This window comes from Oncorhynchus gorbuscha, linkage group LG14 (genome assembly GCF_021184085.1).
Source record: "Oncorhynchus gorbuscha isolate QuinsamMale2020 ecotype Even-year linkage group LG14, OgorEven_v1.0, whole genome shotgun sequence".
NCBI classification, from domain to species: domain Eukaryota; kingdom Metazoa; phylum Chordata; class Actinopteri; order Salmoniformes; family Salmonidae; genus Oncorhynchus; species Oncorhynchus gorbuscha.
The window spans coordinates 52,267,137-52,280,997 of NC_060186.1; the positions used below are offsets into that span (position 1 = coordinate 52,267,137).

Here is a 13,861-nt window from a genome sequence, read left to right on the forward strand (position 1 = left end):
TTCAGTGTTCCTCAAGGTTCCGTTTTAGGACCACTATTGTTTTCACTATATATACACATTTTACCTCTTGGGGATGTCATTCGAAAACATAATGTTAACTTTCACTGCTATGCGGATGACACACAGCTGTACATTTCGATGAAACATGGTGAAGCCCCAAAATTGCCCTCGCTGGAAGCCTGTGTTTCAGACATAAGGAAGTGGATGGCTGTAAATGTTCTACTTTTAAACTCGGACAAAACAGAGATGCTTGTTCTAGGTCCCAAGAAACAAAGAGATCTTCTGTTGAATCTGACAATTAATCTTGAAGGTTGTACAGTCGTCTCAAATAAAACTGTGAAGGACCTCGGCGTTGCTCTGGACCCTGATCTCTCTTTTGACGAACATATCAAGACTGTTTCAAGGACAGCTTTATCTACGTAACATTGCAAAATCAGAAAGTTTCTGGCCAAAAAAAATCAGAAAAATGAATCCATGCTTTTGTTACTTCTAGGTTATCCGGCTACCCGGATAAAACACTAAATAAACTTAAATAGTGCTAAATACAGCTGCTAGAATCCTGACTAAAATCATATTACTCCAATGCTAGCCTCCCTACACTGACTTCCTGTTAAGGCAAGGGCTGATTTCAAGGTTGTACTGCTAACCTACAAAGCATTACATGGGCTTGTTCCTACCCATCTTTCCGATTTGGTCCTGCCGTACATACCTACACGTACGCTACAGTCACAAGACGCAGGCCTCCTATTGTCCCTAGAATTTCTAAGAAAACAGCTGGAGGCAGAGCTTTCTCCTATAGAGCTCCATTGTTATGGAATGGTCTGCCTACCCATCTCAACCTTTAAGTCTTTACTGAAGACTCATCTCTTCAGTAGGTCCTATGATTGAGTGTAGTCTGGCCCAGGAGTGTGAAGGTGAACTGAACTGGAACTGGAGCAACGAACCGCCCTTGCTGTCTCTGCCTGGCCAGTCCCCTCGCTCCACTGGGATTCTCTGTCTCTAACCCTATTACAGGGGCTGAGTCACTGGCTTACCGGTGCTCTTCCACGCCGTCCCTAGGAGGTGTGTGTCACTTGAGGGGGTTGAGTCACTGGTCACCCTGTCTGGGTTGGCGCGCCCCTCCCCCCCTTGGGTTGTGCCATGGCAGAGATCTTTGTGAGCTATACTCAGCCTTGTCTCAGGATGGTAAGTTGGTGGTTGAAAATATCCTTCCTGTTTGGCCCTGTCCGGGGGTATCATCGGATGGGGCCACAGTGTCTCCTGACGCATCCTGTCTCAGCCTCCAGTATTTATGCTGCAGTAGTTTGTGTCGGGGGGCTAGGGTCAGTTTGTTATATCTGGAGTATTTCTCCAGTCTTATCCGGTGTCCTGTGTGAATTTAAGTATGCTCTCTCTAATTCTCTCTTTCTCTCTCGGAGGAGGACCTGAGCCCTAGGACCATGCCCCAGGACTACCTGGCATGATGACTCCTTGCTGTCCCCAGTCCACCTGGCCGTGCTGCTGCTGCAGTTTCAACTGTTCTGCCTGCGGCTATGGAACCCTGTTCACCGGACGTGCTACCTGTCCCAGACATGCTGTTTTCAACTCTCTATAAACAGCAGGAGCGGTAGAGATACTCTCAATGATCGGCTATGAAAAGCCTACTGACATTTACTCCTGAGGTGTTGACCTGTTGCACCCTCGACAACTACTGTTCTTATTATTATTTGACCATGCTGGTCATTTATGAACATTTGAACATCTTGGCCATGTTCTGTTATAATCTCCACCCGGCACAACCAGAAGAGGACTGGCCATCCCTCATAGGAAGAAACCAGGCTATGTTTTGACCTTTCTAGGGAGTTTTTACTAGCCACCGTGCTTCTACACCAGCATTGCTTGCTGTTTGGGGTTTTAGGCTGGGTTTCTGTACAGCACTGACATATCAGCTGATGTAAGAAGGGCTATATAAATACATTTGATTTGATCAGATTATCAAGAACTTCAAGGAGAGTGGTTCAAATGTTGTGACGAAGGCTTCAGGGCTCCTAAGAATGTCCAGCAAGCGCCAGGACCGTCTCCTAAAGTTGATTCAGCTGCGGGATCGGGGCACCACCAGTACAGAGCTTGCTCAGGAATGACAGCAGGCAGGCTGCACAGTGACGGAAAGACTTTTGGAGGATGGCCTGGTGTCCAGAAGGGCAACAAAGAAGCCAGTTCTCTCCAGGAAAAACATCAGGGAAAGACTGATATTCTGGGGTAAAGTCATTTTCTCTGATGAATCCCCTTTACGATTGTTTGGGGCATCCGGAAACAAGCTTGTCCGGAGAAGACAAGGTGAGCGCTACCATCAGTCCTGTGTCATGCCAACAGTAAAGCATCCTGAGACCATTCATGTGTGGGGTTTCTTCTCAGCCAAGGGAGTGTGCTCACTCACAATTTTGTCTAAGAACACAGCCATGAATAAAGAATGGTACCAACACATCCTCCGAGAGCAACTTCCAACCATCCAGGAACAGTTTGGTGACGAACAATGCCCTTTCCATCATGATGGAGAACCTCGCCATGAAGCAGAAGTGATAACTAAGTGGCTCGGGGAACAAAACATTGATATTTTGGGTCCATGGCCAGGAAACTCCCCAGACCTTAATCCCATTGAGAACTTTTGGTCAATCCTCAAGAGGTGTGTGGACAAACAAAACCTCACAAATTCTGACAAACTCCAAGCATTGATTATGCAAGAATGGGCTGCCATCAGTGTCCCAGAAGTTGATTGACAGCATGCCAGGGCAGATTGCAGAGGCCTTGAAGGGTCTACACTGAAAATATTGACTCTTTGCATCAACTTCATGTAATTGTCAATAAAAGCCTTTGACACTTATGAAATGCTTGTAATTATACCTCCGTTTTTGTTCCATAGTAACATCTGACAAAAATATCTAAAGACACTGAAGCAGCAAACTTTGTGGAAATTAATATGTGTGTCATTCTCAAAACTTTTGGCCACGACTGTACATTGACATAGAATCAATGGCTGTGAAAAAATAAACACTGAATTGAAAGAGAAACTATAGCATACTGCGAGTTAACTTAGGAGCTACACCGGATGTGTAACGTTTGCAGAGCATGCGCCGGCTTATCAAGAGACTCGTACTTCTCTAACTTATGCTTCGGTTCCATTTTCAAGATTTCAAAGTGCAGCTCACGCCTGAGAACAATAGGATAAAGTGGCTCATGCATGCTGCCAGTTCTACATCTATGGAAGTACATAGCTATGTTGGTTTGATTGGTGTACTATAGTATTTATTAACATGCATACCTTTGAGTATTTATAAGAGACAGGATTTCCTCTCCTACAACATCCAGTGATTTTCTGCATCAACAGCTCCCTGGAAACAGAACATTTGAGATTTAGGAAAAGATTAGAGAGGAGCTTTTTCTATATTTTGTTTTCAAACATATAGATTTTGTAATAACAGTACAAACCTGTGGGGAGGAAAAGAATGGTAGGTATCTCTTACCTCCGCTCTCGTTTGTGCAGTAGCAGAACCAGCAGACAGATGGCCACCACAACCAATAGCATGCTCAGGACTGCCCGTCTCCTTCCAGACAAGCCTGTACTGTCCTGCCCTCCATCGTCAGTAGTCTTCTTGGACACGGAGGTTCTGTATGGCACACCAGACAAAATGTCACACCTCTTTACTTTATACAGCATCTTTCTTCCAATTCAATGAATGGAAGAAAGCTTTAAAGTGTAAGATGAAAATCATAGCATTTTTTATAGGACAACTTTAGGTAGTACTTCCTCTGTTTCAAAGCCCTTTCTCCTGTATCGAGACAACTGAACACTACCCTGATGTCCGTGTGTAAAGAGTTGTCGACTCACACTAGACCACAAACAGTGGCGGTGTGCCAGGTAAAGAGGTACTGGCATCCATCCGTCTCCAACAGGAACTCTGGGATGCCCTCTCCTGCTGAGGGGTTACAGTGGAACAAGATGGCCGACGAAACCATCGTGGACTTGTCCCGCCCACACACAGACTCAGATGGGACCAGCACGTCCAGGTTACCATCTGAGTAGAGAGAGAGAGAGAGAGTCCATCTGTCAATCACAAGCAGCTTAATGGAGTGAGCTTGTTGCATTACTTGATTGCCAAGTACTGTATCTTGTGAGTGATGTTGAAATCCGTTTAATCTTCAATAAAACGCAAGGTGAGACACTGAGGACAATCAAAACTATTCTCCAAACCCACTCACACTGTATTACCCAAAAGCCCAGACCACTTTGGAGTAAACCTGTGTCTTGCACGTATGTCTTTTACCTTTGATGTAGTACTTGGCCTTGCTGGAGAAGCCGATCTTCCTCCTGTGGTCTCCATTGATCTTCACCTGGCAAATGTTGGCCCCCAGACACTTGGAGAAGGAGCTGTTGGTGATGCCTGACAGCTGGATGTCATAGATGTACTTGTCCCCGTTGGCGCGGATGTCCCCAGAGGCCTGGTAGAGCCTACAGAGTGGACAGGGGGACAAAAAACCTGGTCTGAGGACGTTTATAAAAGGTTTATTTCATCTTCCCTCTAGTACATTGATAAATGTTTTCTGTTCCCTGTTGCAACCGTAGAGAGGTTCAACTGTGTCCGAGGAGGCCCACTGTTGTTGTGATAGTCAGAACTGCATGAATGCCTATCTGATATAAGAGGCTTTGACCTGTGATCTGCTCTGTCTGGGTTCAGGAAATCCTGATGGGAATCCATTCACAGGCACTCCCGACTTGAGTTTGCATTAATTTAGCAAGTGAGGTCGTTATGTGATTGGATGCAAAGAAGCTTGTTTTGCAATATATAACCTCAATGACCTGAAGAAAAACAGGTTTTTGGCCCAGCACATGAACTTGACTCATAACAGGTTTCAACATAAGATGTTTTAACTCTGGCTGAATGATGGTTCCTGTATGTCAATATCCTCATTAGTGGATCTGAAGGGTGAATGTGATAATTGACCTGGACTGTTGTGACAAAGGGAGTTGATTGAACTGTGTTGGTGATGATGGTGATGAAAGGTTTCACCTGTGGTAGAGGGCCCCCAGGCTGAAGTCGGCCCCTGTATCGGGGACTTTGATGGTTCCATTGACCATCACCACCTCATGTTGTTGAACAGCGCATGCCGCACGCGTCTCCCAGCCCAGCACGAATTCACACGAGGCATCATCCACGCTAGGCACAAAGAGACAGAGAGTGAGAGTGTGTGTGTGTGTGTGTGTGTGTGTGTGTGTGTACTGTATGTGTGTGGTAGAGTGAGAGTTAACAAACATCCTTCAAAGAGTGACAAATGAAAGCATGAGAGATGGAAAAGTTTAACTAGAAAATTAAATATGACCTTTAAGTGGTCAATTTTCAACTTGAACATTCAGTAACTTTTCCTATTGTTATTCAGTTGGATACAGGTTTATTTTGCCCACATGGCTACATCATTTTGCTGGAGGGAGGCCAGTTGGCTTTCCTCTGTAGGAGAGGTAACTTGGTCCCAGATCTGTTTGTGCTGAATAGCCAACAATAATAAAAGTTGGTTATATAAGTCACAAAGAGATCTGGGACAGGGTTACAGGAGAGGAAGCTCTGCTAGGCTAGCTGCTCACAGCTCACTCACCTCAGCAGCTTGGGCTGGCCTATATTAGGACCACATGTCAGCTGGACCACTGTCTTGGCCTGGAGGCCGTTCCCACACACAGTGTCTCCCATAGCGTAGCTCACTAGGATCTTCTTATCTGGGAAAAGGAGGGTTGGTTAAAGTGGATAAGTCTACCAGAACTAATATTACTGGGATCCTTAAAGTGGATAAGTCTACCAGAACTAATATTACTGGGATCCTTAAAGGGAATAAGTCTACCAGGACTAATATTACTGGGTTCCTTAAAGGGGATAAGTCTACCAGGACTAATATTAATGGGTTCCTAACAAAACACACAAACCTAAGAAGAACGTAAGACGTTTCAGTTCATTACACAAACATGCAACTTGAAGTAAGTGTCTATAAGTAAGTAAGTAAGTAAGTATGTAAAACCCACCAGAGACTGCCATTTTCTGGGTGTAGACGAGGCCCAGGGTCTGGGTCTTCCCATCGCTGGTCTTCCGGCACACTGTGGCACCCTCGGGGCAGTCTGGCAGGCCCCCATGGATCCCCTGGCACAGGTTGATGTAATACCTGGAGATAGCAAAATGTTTTCTAGTGCCTAACCACTACTGTGCATGTTCAATCCTTGTCAAGTGGTACAGAGGGAGAGGAAGAAAGGGAGAGGAGGAGAGAGAAAGAGAAGCAGTAGGGAAAAGCTAAACATACGCTGCTTTGTTGTGGCTGAACTTCCACGGCTCGGTGAGAGAGGAGAGGGTGCGCAGGTTGAAGGTTTGGTGCTGGTTCACCAGCTTACACTCCATCTTCTTCGGTGGGCACACAGCCATGGTTTTCCACTGGAAGGTGGCAGCGCAGCCCCCAGTCTCACTCAGCAGCTGTGGGGTGCCATGGCCAGCTGACTGGTCACAGGTGAAGAGGATGGACGACTGCCTCTTCCCTGTCACTGAGACACGACACACAGCAGAGTTGAGCACAGATACGCCCAGGGCCCCTAGGAAACACACACTCAAAATAGTTTCTTTTTTTACACACATTTCAACACAGTCATTACCGTGAACGCAGAATCCCCATTTCTTGTCCTTGTCAAAGTCACTGGTGGTGGCACACCATAGTCTCCCGTCCATCCTGCCCTCGGTTGTACACACCGTATACGACTTCTTCAGGAAGTTGAAGGGAAAAACGCAAACCTCCTCATTCTCAGTCACTGAAATGGAGAAATGGAAACCATATAAGGGCCAAACGAGCTTCCGTTTGAGATACAACACAACAGGCTGATAAACATCAAAGCATTACAGGCTGCACTCTTATGTGACTCCCTATTCCCTATAAGCCACTGCTATACTGGACACTGGTCAAACATTGTGCAATATATGTGGCGTGAAGGTTGTCATTTGACTTGCCAATAGACACCAGGGTGTGGTACTGAGGATAGCCTGTCTAACCTGGAGGGCAGACGTCTCCTCCTCCGTACTGCATGATGACAGCCTGCTCCTCGTGTTTGTAGTCCATAGTCATGGCCTGGCTGATGCCGTAGGAGAACGCTGATCCGCCCGGCGACTGCACACACACTGCACTGTTCTTACAGCTGGGGTCTGCCACCTCACCACACACATTGATCTTATAGGTCCCTGAGCCGACAGGCACCTGGAGGAGAAAGACAATGGATGAAAAGGCATCATGAAAAATGAATACTTTCCACGTATAGCTATGTAGAACAGAACATGTAGATATGTTGAGGGTAAGAGGTCGCATATATAAAAAGGTCTACGCACCTGAATCTCCCCAGAGAGGGGTGAGAGGTCAAACGTGAACTGCAGCTGAGAGTCTGTCAGGGTGCAGCCTTTGGTCTGCGTGGCGTCAGAACAGACAACGGGAGTGGCCCACTCAAACACATACATACACTTGTGCTTCCTGATCATCTGGGGTGAGCCCTGGGGGGGTGGCAGGACAGGACAGGAGAGTGGCTTTAATACCACAAAGACTAAACATGCACAAGCTTTCCAAGACACCAAACCTGATTTTAGAGGAAAACTATTTCAACACAAGAGCAATCAGTGAGAAAACAAGACAATGAGAGGTCTCTAATATACAGACACGTCATCTGTGCCACTGATGTGGTACCGACCAGCTCCAGGCCCCTCTGGCAGGTGAACATGATGGTGGAGGTGTAGTTCTGGGTGGGGTCAGAGGGGCAGGCGGTGGTGCTGTTGAAGGTGATTAAAACCTCATTGGTCACGCTGTTGAACTCCGGACCGGAGGTGATTCGACCAATGTCCTGTTAGCAAGAGAGAGAGACATAGGGAAATATATAATTGAACATGTTGATTTGTAAACACAGACGGAATACTATTGATGAGTGTTCATTTCTGCTGTGTGTGTGTGTGTGTGTATGTGTGCGTGCGCATGTCTCTGTGTTTGTCGACTCACTATGGGGGGCCCTTGGTCGGGGTCCATGCAGACAGTGGCCCCTGGGGGACAGGTGACCCCAGGGATGGGGTTTAGGGGCTGGCAGATGTTGATGTAGAAGTCAGGGGACTGGTCCTTGTCCACCAGGTCCTCGTTGGTGGCTGTGTAGTAGCCCGTCACGTGGATCAGAGGGGTCAAGTCGATTAGGGTAGAGCCGTTCAGGACTGAACACTTGACCTACGGAACACATCACGATTGTGAGACAGACGAGGGGGCTAGCAAGGACAAAAGGCAGGCAGCAAAGTTGATGTTTAAATATTAAAGTCGCTATTACAAAAATGTACAGATATAATACACCTATCATAGTAAACCAATTCTAATGCAAAATTGACAGCTGTTTAAGATTTGTACACCTCTATATGTCAGGTTAAACTCAACATACAAGTAACCTCTAATGGTCTACCATTCAGCAGATGGTGATGTATTCACATAGCCTTTTCTCTTCCACCTCATAGTGGCAACTAACAATAGAGTCATTTACGTAAATAGCACATGAACTACTTTGTTTCGTTAGTCAACACAAACAGTGAGCCTCAGTGATCAGTTACAGTAGATGGGGCCTCTATCTGATGTCTACCACACTGCTACTTTATCAAGCAGCACACTGACTTGTTTGAAATGACTCTACATCAAGGACTCACTGGTTGCCTGATCTGTATGGCATGACTGGTAAGCACGGTTGAAGAAATTCCAGCTAGCGTATCAAAAGGCAAATTGCCATAATGGTTACATCTATCCCATTCTTTCAGATCTACTAAGTTTAAGGGGTAGGAGGCTACGGGTTGTTTTGGAATTGGGAAGCGCCACCGGTCATTACCTGGTGTTCACACACCAAGGGCGTGTGCCAGGAGAAGAAGTGTGTGCACGTGTTCTTGTCCGAGTCCACCAGTACCGGCCCCGTGCTGGCCTCACCGTGGGCCTTGCACACAAAGCTGATGATGCTCTTGTGTGTGAGGGCAGGGTTGGCGGCACACACAGCCCCGCCCTCATAGGTTAGCTCCACCACCTGGTCCAGGTATGACAGCTCCCTGCTGGCCCGCCCGCCACTCAGAGCACTCTTGGTCTCCTTGATACACACACCTGCACACACATCAAAACGACCATAAGTGACCGTCTTCGTTGATACATTTCAAGACAATAGGGACTACATTTTATGCAGAGCCAAAGCTCATTACATAACCCAGCTGCATGAACCACCATCTTCTTGAAAAGTGGGTTTAATCTTTAAACAGCTGTCTTGGGACCCGTGTCTGGTCCATGGCTCGGTGACTGTTAAATGATTGCTGTGGGAATCAGGATTTTACCAGTAAGGGGCAGAGATTTCCCAGCCAAACCAGAGCCTGTGAGATATAACGTTGTTGTACCGGTATCTGGTCCACAGCCTGCGTTGGCTATTTCCCCACACACGTTGAGCCGGAACATCTTCCTAGGGTCCAGGTTGTCGTACACAGTGTAGCCTCCCTCCTGGCTTAGTCCGTTCAGGTCAAAGAGGTGGCCTGGGGTCAGGAGGGCAGCACAGTACAGACAGGTGTCAAAACAAAACAATAGCACATGTAGAAGTTGCTCACTAACTCTTTGCAGTGGCCTGCCTGACTGCACCGAGATCCTACGTTAATCCCATGTTAATCATACTTAATGCAAATACCTTTTCAGAATGGTAACATGGCCTAGTACAGGCAGTGTGACTAACCGGTGACTGGATTGGTGACTCTGCAGTCTCCGTGCTGGGTGCTGTTGAGGGGGCAGGCGGCTGCAGTGAACCACACAAAGGTGTAGACACACTCCTCTATGGCCGTTATCAGTGTAGGCCTCGAGTCCTGGGGCAGGGACGGGAGAAACATGTTCAGTCTACTCAGCCTGTGTTACGTGTGTGTGTGTCTGTGTGTGATGTCTATGATCCCTTACCACTTTGTCCCGGTCACATTTGAAGCGTACAATGGTACTCTTATTCCTCTGTCCACCGGGACACATCTCTCCGTTGGTGTACTTGAGTACCAGGATGTTCTGGTCCCACTGTGGCGCCGACTCGGCCTCTCCCAGACTCACATAGTGTTCCCCGCTCTTCAGACAGGACGCTGCGTTGGACGGACACTTCCAGGAGCCTATAACATGAGGAGAGGAAAGAAATATGTATCCCATGGTTCAGAAGGCGAGCATAATTGCACCACATTCAAACTGAAGACTTTACGAGAAGGTTGATGTTTGTTCACACAAATGGGTCAATTAAAGCTACACAGGAACCACCAGTGTCCTTCATATAACGGATGCTGGTGTTGAGGATAGGCACTTACCCCCCTGTTGCACCAGAGACTTGCAGACGTTGATGTAGTAGCGCTCCTGCTTCCCAGTGCTGGGCTCCACCACCCAGTTTCTGGAGTCCAGGGCCAGAGAAGAGAGGTCGTACGAGTTCCCATTAGAATCTCTGTGTGGGGAAAAATACCGAACAGTCAGTCGGAAATAACTGACAAAGGGGGAACTAGTCATTGTCTGGGAGGAAGAGGAGGTTGTGTTGGGAAGAGAGCTCTGAGAATGGAATAGGACTATCCATACTGGTAGGAGCAGCTGGTAGTCTTGACTGGGATACACGCGAGAGCAGTACGCCAGGTAAACAGGTAGGTGCACTCCGCAGTCTCCTTGATGAACTCTGGCACCCCCTACAGGCAGAAACACCACAACAGCCCAGTAACTCCCACATTCACTTTGGGACGAGCATAGACGTCATATTACACGTTTGCTCTGTAGCTTCACTTCGACTCACAGGGTTCATTTTAGGATGACAGGAGAAGTAGATCTCTGTGGATCTCTGGTAGATCTTGTGGCATGTCTCCCCACCAGTGTAGTTGAGGACGATCTGATCTCCAACATAGCTCAGAGTCTGTGAGGCCAACCCTGTGATGAATAATCAACCAGCCGTTTCTCAGAGGTTTTATCAATTACTACCAAAAGAACATCAACGCTTTATAAAGGAGTTGAACCAACTCAAAGATATTTCTGGACAGATTTACATACCAGCGATTCTGTGGGTGCTGTCTTTCACCTGACAGGCTGACACCTGGTCACTTCCTGTGTCTTTGTGTGTGCAGATCCCTCTCTTAAGCCCCCCGCAGACAGAGAAGTGGTATTGGTACTGGCCACTCTTCACCATGTAGTCCTTCCCTGACAGGGAACTCATGTCAAACATGTAGCCACTTCTGGGGTCCTTGACTTTACAGTTTTCACCTGCAGGAGTCAGGGAGAGGAGAGTTACCTTAAGCACGATGATGACACTGGTGGAGAAAAGTACCAGTCTTAGCCAGAGCCAGGACACTAAACATGGCAGCCTCCTTCTCCAAAACATACCCTGAGCACTGGTGAGAGGACACGCCTCGGAGGTTCTCCAGATGAACACATACTCACAGCCATCTTGACGGTCAAATACAGGAGAGCCCTGTTGGTAAATGAACCAAACATGAAAAATATACCGTACCAGATAAAAGTTTGGACACACCTACTCATTTAAGGGTTTTTCTTTATTTTTACTATTTTCGACATTGTAGAATAATAGTGAAGACATCAACACTATGAAATAACACATATGGAATCATGTAGTAACCAAAAATGTTTTTTTTTTTAAATATTTTTTTTTTGTGGAATTTCTTTCCTTCTTAATGCGTTTGAGCCAATCAGTTGTGTTGTGACAAGGTTGGGGTGGTATACAGAAGACAGCCCTATTTGGAAAAAAGACCACGCCCATATTATGGCAAGAACAGCTCAAATAAGCAAAGAGAAATGACAGTCCATCATTACTTTAAGACATGGTCAGTCAATCCAGAACATTTCAAGAACTTTGAAAGTTTCTTCAAGTGCAGTCGCAAAAACCATCAAGCACTATGATGAAACTGGCTCTCATGAGGACCTCCGCAGGAAAGGAAGACCCAGAGTTATCTCTGCTGCAGAGGATACGTTCATTAGAGTTACCAGCTTCAGAAAATGCAGCCCAAATAAATGCTTCACAGAGTTCAAGTAAAAGACATGTCTCAACATCAACTGTTCTGAGGAGTCTGTGTGAAATCAGGCCTTTGTGGTCAAATTGCTGCAAAGAAACCACTACTAAAGAACACCAATGAGAAAAAGAGACTTACTTGGGCCAAGAAGCACGAGCAATGGACATTAGACCGGTAGAAATCTGTCTTTTGGTCTGATGAGTCCAAATTTGAGAATTTTGGTTCCAACCTCTGTGTCTTTGTGAGACGCAGAGTACTGTAGGTGAATGGATGATCTCCGCTTGTGTGGTTCCCTACCGTGAAGCATGGAGGAAGTGGTGTGATGGTGCTTTGCTGGTGACACTGTCAGTGATTTATTTATAATTCAAGGCACTTAACCAGCATGGCTACCATAGCATTCTGCAGTGGTACGCCATCCCATCTGCTTTGCGCTTAGTGGGACTATCATTTGCTTTTCACTAGGACAATGACCCAACACACCTTCAGGCTGTGTAAGGGCTATTTGACGAAGGAGAGTGACGGAGTGCTGCATCAGACAACCTGGTCTCCACATTCACCAGACCTCAACCCAATTGAGATGGTTTGGGATGAGTTGGACTGCAGAGTGAAGGAAAAGCAGACAACAAGTGCTCAGCATAAAGCCAACAAGTGCTCAGCATAATGGGAACTCCTTCAAGACTGTTGGAAAAGCATTCCAGGTGAAGCTGGTTGAGAGAATGCCAAGAGTGTGCAAAGCTGTCATCAAGGCAAATATATTTTGATTTGTTTAATACTTATTTGGTTACTACATGATTCCATGTGTTAATTCATAGTTTATGATTTTTTAAATCAATAATGACTAATTATGTATACATTTCAATCAGGACTGACTAATCCGGATACTATTATGTTACAGTATAGATTAATGAATTTTAATCCTAGTACTGAATATAATGTGTGTAATTATAATCAAGAATTAGAACAATGACTGTCTGTTCCTTGGTAGAAACTAATGAAATTATCGTCAGACAGGCTAGAATGCTTATTTACACAGGAAGAACTTGGCTTGGTCATAAATGATCTAAATTGGCGGGAGACGATGTAGGAAGGCTTGAGAACTATACTGCCATTGTACCGGAGTGGAGGAGAGACGGGACAGTTCGAAACCTAATGACGTCATTTTCTGTTTATAACCTGTTGTATCATGTATCATGTTCAGTACTCTCGAGAATAAACGCTAGTGCTCGATTTTGAGACTGGTCTCCGTCCATTTTATGCAAATAAGTTTCTTACAAATCCTTAGAAATGGGCTGACTGTATTAATTTAATTGAGTATTAAACAGAGGAATTAAATTCCTCTAACAGTGTCCAAACTTTTGACTGGTACTGTAGGGATTAGGAAGGAACATATATGGTAAATGGGATCAGCAACATCGATAAGTAACATTTCAAACAGATTCTTGCCACTCGACGGCCATAACATGGAAGAGCATTCCCATAGAGAGCAAGTGTTGGTCACTCACAGGGTTGTCGTCACACTGGAAGATGAGACGTGTGGAGTGGTGGCCTTTGTCACAGCGGTCCCCGTTGAGGTAGACGATGCTGATGGAGCCGTCAGAGGCCACCTGGGGGCTGGACTGGATGTAGCCCAGGTTCACACCTTTACCCTCCAAGGTACCACATGCACCCAGGAGAACATCTGCAGACGGAGGAGGACAGTTAGCAAAGGACGGCATTAACACAGACAATACCTCACACACGGAGAGACAAACTAATCGACTCCTTCGTGGTACAAACGTATAAAAAATACAAGACACTCATCTGTT

General features: G+C 46.2%; 1 protein-coding gene across 1 annotated transcript in view; it reads right to left on the minus strand.

Moving 5' to 3' along the window:
- The window catches only part of LOC123995079 (cation-independent mannose-6-phosphate receptor-like), a 31,922-nt gene that overhangs the window by 1,173 nt on the left and 16,888 nt on the right, over window positions 1-13,861 (minus strand). The window contains exons 25-47 of the mRNA XM_046298382.1: window positions 13,559-13,734; window positions 11,413-11,500; window positions 11,083-11,292; window positions 10,832-10,962; window positions 10,624-10,727; window positions 10,365-10,495; window positions 9,979-10,175; window positions 9,764-9,890; window positions 9,438-9,569; window positions 8,891-9,153; window positions 8,035-8,250; window positions 7,733-7,882; window positions 7,380-7,538; window positions 7,050-7,251; window positions 6,659-6,811; window positions 6,316-6,550; window positions 6,044-6,180; window positions 5,626-5,743; window positions 5,046-5,192; window positions 4,302-4,486; window positions 3,866-4,052; window positions 3,501-3,644; window positions 3,299-3,368 (exon numbers count right to left, since the gene is read on the minus strand). Coding sequence (XP_046154338.1) covers window positions 3,299-3,368; window positions 3,501-3,644; window positions 3,866-4,052; window positions 4,302-4,486; window positions 5,046-5,192; window positions 5,626-5,743; window positions 6,044-6,180; window positions 6,316-6,550; window positions 6,659-6,811; window positions 7,050-7,251; window positions 7,380-7,538; window positions 7,733-7,882; window positions 8,035-8,250; window positions 8,891-9,153; window positions 9,438-9,569; window positions 9,764-9,890; window positions 9,979-10,175; window positions 10,365-10,495; window positions 10,624-10,727; window positions 10,832-10,962; window positions 11,083-11,292; window positions 11,413-11,500; window positions 13,559-13,734 — 3,662 coding nt within the window. The remainder of the gene's footprint in view (window positions 1-3,298; window positions 3,369-3,500; window positions 3,645-3,865; window positions 4,053-4,301; window positions 4,487-5,045; window positions 5,193-5,625; window positions 5,744-6,043; window positions 6,181-6,315; window positions 6,551-6,658; window positions 6,812-7,049; window positions 7,252-7,379; window positions 7,539-7,732; window positions 7,883-8,034; window positions 8,251-8,890; window positions 9,154-9,437; window positions 9,570-9,763; window positions 9,891-9,978; window positions 10,176-10,364; window positions 10,496-10,623; window positions 10,728-10,831; window positions 10,963-11,082; window positions 11,293-11,412; window positions 11,501-13,558; window positions 13,735-13,861) is intronic.